General features: G+C 29.3%; 1 protein-coding gene across 2 annotated transcripts in view; it reads right to left on the bottom strand.

Annotated features, from left to right (window-relative positions):
• Positions 1–2,447, bottom strand: part of LOC111623997 (leucine-rich repeat and calponin homology domain-containing protein 1-like) — a 17,237-nt gene extending 14,790 nt beyond the window's left edge. Inside the window, exon 1 of one of the 2 annotated variants that reach the window (XM_023366764.1) lies at positions 2,238–2,447. In XM_023366764.1, the coding sequence (XP_023222532.1) occupies positions 2,238–2,393 (156 nt within the window). In that variant the 5' untranslated portion in view covers positions 2,394–2,447. The remainder of the gene's footprint in view (positions 1–2,237) is intronic. The other variant, XM_023366763.1, reaches the window with a different exon arrangement.
• Between the last annotated feature and the right edge of the window lie 3,856 nt (positions 2,448–6,303).

Genomic DNA, 6,303 nt, shown 5'->3' with positions numbered 1-6,303 from the left:
TATATATATATATAAAAATATAATATTCTAAAAGAAAATACAAGGAAAATTTGTCAATTTATTACTACAATATATTTAACCCATTATTGCTTTACTCTTTGATAGAAAAACAAATTATTACAATAAAAACAGTATGTATCATATTACAGTAAGACCCCATTTAACACTGATTCAATATAACACAGTCTGCTTGAAGCCTGAAAAAAGCTCAAAATTTATGCTGATTCAAATGATCATGATATTTCATTGATTATTCCCAAACACAAACCAATTAACAAAAGGTGGCAATTTGTCATAGTGCTGTACTTTCCTTAAATCTACATTTGGTGCAATTTTGGAAAAATATAACATCATGGATGCCATGGACAATATTGACTTCACATGGCAAGAATTAACTGATAAATGCATGAATAAAGTGTGAAAGAAGTTATGGCTGAAGGTATCCAAGAATTCTCAACAAGAAGAGCCTAAAGCTAAGTTCACACTGAGTGCGATTTGCTGGTGAAAGCAAAAAACAGAGCGAATAACATATCAGACATGACGTTGTTTCTGGCAAATTTTACCATTTTGAGAATCACTTCAAAGTTCAAAACTGTCAAGCTTTTTTGCTAGCAAAAAAATTCCGCCATTAATCATATTCCTGTTACTTGTCACGTGGTTCTTGTTGTTTTCGAGATGGCTACAGAAACTTTCTCATGCAATAGAGTAAGTGTTGTAATTATGGATTTTTAATATTCCTCTCATCCAGCATCATTTTCTTTTTGACATATCTTTCTTTCTCAATAAATAAACAAATGTGGAAAATCAGAAGCAGTCATTTTGTTTTTTTCAGATGATGTTCTCGCTTGCTTGCAAATGACTGGCTCCTTAAAATTCGCAATAACTTTTCGTTTTTGGCTGTATGGGTCAATTTCGCGAAGTGAATAAAAATCACTTTTCGTTTTTCTCATTTGCTTTCGCTATCCGAATAGCTCAGTGTGAACTAGCCCTAATCGATACAGCAGGACTGACTAGGTGTAGATGAGCAGGATATTGAGGAGTTACTGCAGGTTTCTGGTGAGAGCCTTACCAATGACAACCTTCAAGAACTAGCAGAACAAGGAATTCATGTAGAACTGGAAAATAGTAGTTCTGAAAATGAAGAACACAGAGAATTTCTCTACAGATTTCCATAGTATAAGTTTGGTAACGATAACCGAAATCATTGATCAAACTGTAGTGAATGATCCAGATTTTGAAAGGAATGCAAAAGCAAAACGAGGCGTTTTGAATCTTCTGCTACTGACATTTGCTTCAGAAAAGAAAAAAATGACAATTGAAACTATGCGACTTTACTGCAAAAAACAAGAATCTCAGAAGAGCCAAGACCTTCATCACAAAAAACAAACTTTACATTTCTGTGTGCATATGTTTGTGTGTTATTTAACATATATTGTTATGCAAATTAATATAAAAATAACTTAAAATTAAAGTAAAATCTGTTTATTTTTGGTTGCCTATTCCCCTTTCCCTATTTACTCTTTTGTCTAACATTTGTTTTTTCATTATATTTTAGTATCATTTCTGCTGAATATTTTTGATTTATTTACATGCATTGAACTTAATTATTCCCATATTACATAGTATATAATTATTGCCACTTTCACATATATTTGCATTTTTATTTATTAAAAACAGAAGCATTAAATGTTTTTATTTAAATTATGAAAATAGTTTACATTATTTATCATTTAAATTATTAATTTACAATTCTTTACAATTTTTAAAGTATTATATTACAGCACCATATTAGACAGTTTGGCAATTTGTTCTTAACCTGTAACACCTACAGTGCAATAGCAATTTTAGTTAAGTAACATTTTAGTTGACAAAATAAAATAAGTTTATTTGAATGTGAATGCTTTCACCGGCCACTTTTTATTCATAACAACTAGAAAATTACATCATATTCTATTTTTCAGGCAATGAAACTTTTTCTTTTCAAAACAGAAAAAAAATTCAATTGGTCATAAAGCACTAAAGATTGTTTATTTCCCAGAAACTAAACAATCACTAATGCACTAATTTTTGAATTTAAAGTTAAAATTTAAGATACTATACACTTATATATACTGATAGATTATATTATAACTGAAAAGTCTAATTGTAATATTTTAAATTCAGAAATAATAAGAATTTTTGTTGACTACATAAAGTCAATAAAAGACATTTATATAATTAATAAAATTTACACATACCACAGATACAGAAGGCACATGGACACTAGCCACTGAATTTGGAGATACGTAATTTGCTAAACGACATAACAATACTCCATCCATTAGTGATGAACTGAGATCTTCTGGTAACGTTATTTCCAATTTTGTTTCAATTATCTGCAAGATATTACTCATAAATCTTGTTCTAAAAGTTAAATTTTAGATTTTTAAAGTAAAAAACTATTTGACAAAAATGTTTCATGTAAAAGAAAATCATTTTTTATTTGCAATTTCTTTTATTTCATTTAACATTTACTAACCACCAAAGGAAGACAGAAAATTTATAAAGAAAAAACTTCTCAATTTAAAAACAATCTATTATTTCTCAAAAGTCAGTTAAAACACCGTGCCACAATTTTATATAAAAATTGTGCTGTCTGAATGAATCAATTGATTTACATAAACAATTTACATTGAAAACTGATAGAAATTCTAGTAAAAATTTAAAATAACTTTTTATCAGTAATGAAATATCATTCAATTATTATTATTATATTAATAAATAATTGAAAATTTTGGTATTAATATTTTATCATATAAATTATGAATAAAGTTTTTAAAGGTAACTTTGTAATTACAACATATATGGATACACATATATAAATATTTATCAAAATGATTGAATATCTAACAAGAACAAAGTATTCTCTTCAGAAATTTTTACTAGCCAGATGGATAAAAAATATAAGTGCTGTACAGTAATTTTTAAAGAAAGAAGGATTTTAATGGCAATATTCTTTTTCTTTACAAATAAACAAATATACACACATTACTGTATATATATTGTGTCCCAATTAAATCAGACTTGTTTATCTAAGGTAAACTGTGGAAGAATACTTTGTCATCAAAGATTTATATATAACACCATACAGTTCATTTCATGTATCTTGGCCAGGCATGGTACTAAAAATAAGCTCTAGAAGTTTTAAAAAGGACTAAATTAGTCCATTGACTTCTCAAAACAACACAAATTTTAGAAAAGATTAAAATAATTTTAACTGTAATTGTAGTTGTACACTTGCTCTAATAAACAACTGTAAATAAAATTAAAAAAGTGTTTTATTGTGTAATTTTAAAGTTGTTATGCTCAATAAGTAGGTCTAATCTACTTACTGAGTACAACAGAGTGCATTGTATGCAGCAATGTATCAAAATCTGGTTTATTTAATAATTTAACAAATATTCCAGAGGTTTACAAAACCTTTCTCTCATTTTTCTTGCTTTTAGAAGCACTATATTCTAAAAATGGGATATTTTGCTTGCACAGTAGGAAGTTTGATGCTTCCTACTGTGCAAGCAAAGGAACCACTTTTGACCACTTTTAGATGGGAAGCTTCTCTCTCTTTCAAGAGTGATGTTCTACAAAAGCTATGAACTGTAAGCATGCATTCCAACAGAACAATTTACAATCCTTATTTCACCCATGTTGTACTACTCTATTAGTTGGCATCATCTATTTTTGAGAAAATCTTTCAGCCATTTTCTAAATCACAAAATGATTCTGGTCCCTTTGTGGCAAATTTTGATAGTCAGTGAGTATTGTTCTGAAGATGATTTTGACACTGAACTAAACTAATTTGTTTATACTAACAAAAACAAAATCAGGAAAAGAGATACTTTTGTGACTTTTACGAAAACCACAAAAAATTTGTTTAGAGAAAAAAGCTATAGGCTGTGAATACAGCTACTGTGTTATCAGAGTTTTTGTTTATTCATAAAGAATCTTCAAATACCAGATTAAAATACAAAAATAATCCCTCATCAAACCCTTTAACCAGTATTAAACAAGAGTAAAATTATATGCAAACGTTTTCGGATCCCTCCCTGGGTCCTTTCTCAAGCAACTATTCTTCTTTAAAATTTGTTAGAACGAAGACCAGTAGAATGAACTCCTTCAAAACTGCGATATTCGAAAAACTACTTCTTCCGAACCACATTTCAAAAGTCAAAATTCAAATATCAATGTAAATCACGTGCATTCCAGTATTCCGTAATGTAATGCTCGTTTTTCTTAAAAAGGTTTTTATGGATTTTTATGTTAACGAAAAAATAAATAAAGAAAAAATAAAATAGCATATCAGCGGGTATGAGGTTTTAATACCCTATTTACTATACGTATTTATTAATGTGAATCCTCCTTCTGGAGTAGGACCTGCCATGCTAGGGACAGGGTAATCTCATCCCTCGAGTTAATAGGTGCAGAAGTGTTGTATGCTTTGCAAATTTCCATTTGTTCCAACCACTTGAGGTGGTCCGTAAATGGTGTAGTGATGAGGAGTTTGGCATTGTCGAAGTTTGCCGAAATCTCCGGGTCTAACACATACATGGATAATGACGTAGAACCCCTTTTGTGGAGGATGTCCCGTCGGTGTTCAGTCCATCTGACACCAATAGCACGTCTAGTAGCGCCAATGTAGACCAGTTCCCTCTCAAATCTATGGTCAGTGAGGGGGACAGTGTATACCCATGATAGCTTATACTCGTTAGGTTTATCTTTTTCATTGCGTAGAAGCTTAAACATAGACGGGCATCTTCTGTATGATAAGCGTACTCCTTGTTTTTTAGCTATTTTTTGATACTGGGATGTTAGGAACGGGTTGTATGTGACTGGAATGAGGCAGTGGTCTTGTTCCACACTGTCCCTAGTCAACATGGATTCAACACCATGGTCCATAAATTAGCACAACAATTCACCAACGGCCTCCCACCTACTCCTCCACAGAATAGGGACAGTGTGGAACATTAAACAACATTAAACAATACCTTGTTTAATGTTGCTGGAATATATAAACAGCAGGGATTGTGATTCATTATCAAATTCATGGAGGTCATATTACAGAAGATGATAAAACTAAAACAAAATGTAATGGCACTAAAAACATCATCTCCTAGTTTTCTTTATATATGATGATTATTATTTTACACAAATGAATTAATTATTAAATTATTAAAAATAGAATGATACTTAAAAATTTTTTTATGGAAAATTCCAAAATTTAGAAATCATTATTCAAATTTTAATGAAATAGAAGAATAGGGTTACTGAGAGAGAGACCTAAAGAATAACTGTAAAACAGATAAAAAATGTTAGTCAAAACATTAAACTGATGCTGGAAAATGAAAAGGTTGGTGCATGATATTGTTAGAATATTCTCCATTTTGAATTTATTTTTCATATCAATAGTTGTAGCATTTTTTTTGTTTATTTCATTGTAATTTGATCAAAAAACACAACAAACAAACATATCAAATTTCATAAAATTGTTGTATATTATCTGAACTTGCACAATTAACATTTGCTCTATGTGAAATTTGAAAGGAAGGTGTTATCTTTCAACGTCTTAGTAGTACTCATAAAACGTTATTACTTTCACAGCAGATTGTCAGTGCAGCTCAGGCTGACTAACTACTACTACTGGTACTAATTTCAATAAGCTACTAATTATTTTATTACCCATAAATAAAAAATCTCTTCTGGTTGTAAATTGATCAAATTACAATGTTGTTATTTTATTGTACTCAAAAAAATGTTTCCTGTAACATTTAACAACTAGTTTTGTTAGATCTGATTAATTTTATTTTTTAGTCACAGTTTAACTGGCTTGGTGTTTTCATCATTCTGGTTCCCCCAGTTATATGCAGCATGCCAGTCAATCTGCAAAAATATGGTATATTTTTAAATTTTGGTTAATTTTGTTTTCTGAAAATGTAGAATGTCAAAAATAACATCTACTATTGATATAAGTGAATAATGTTAAAATTCCAAGATGAACAGTAGTATGACTGATATAAATTAACATGTAGTTACAGTCCTACAATGGAATTTTGTTCTGAGACTCCTATAAGTCAAATATAAAAATAATGGTAATAATGGCATATAGTTCCCAAAGCCATACAAAAGACTATCACAAATATATATATATATTAATATATATGAAACATGCAATACCATAATGTTGTAAATGCCATTTTCTCTAAATATATTTTATTGAAAAATTAAATTCTAAACACACAATTTTTAAAATATATAATTTTTAAAAAATAT

This window comes from Centruroides sculpturatus, unplaced genomic scaffold (genome assembly GCF_000671375.1).
Source record: "Centruroides sculpturatus isolate CEXI.00-Female unplaced genomic scaffold, Cexi_2.0 scaffold326, whole genome shotgun sequence".
Taxonomy (NCBI): Eukaryota; Metazoa; Arthropoda; class Arachnida; order Scorpiones; family Buthidae; genus Centruroides; species Centruroides sculpturatus.
The sequence above is the reverse complement of the archived record's forward strand: the minus strand, read 5'-3'. Positions and strand labels throughout refer to the sequence as shown.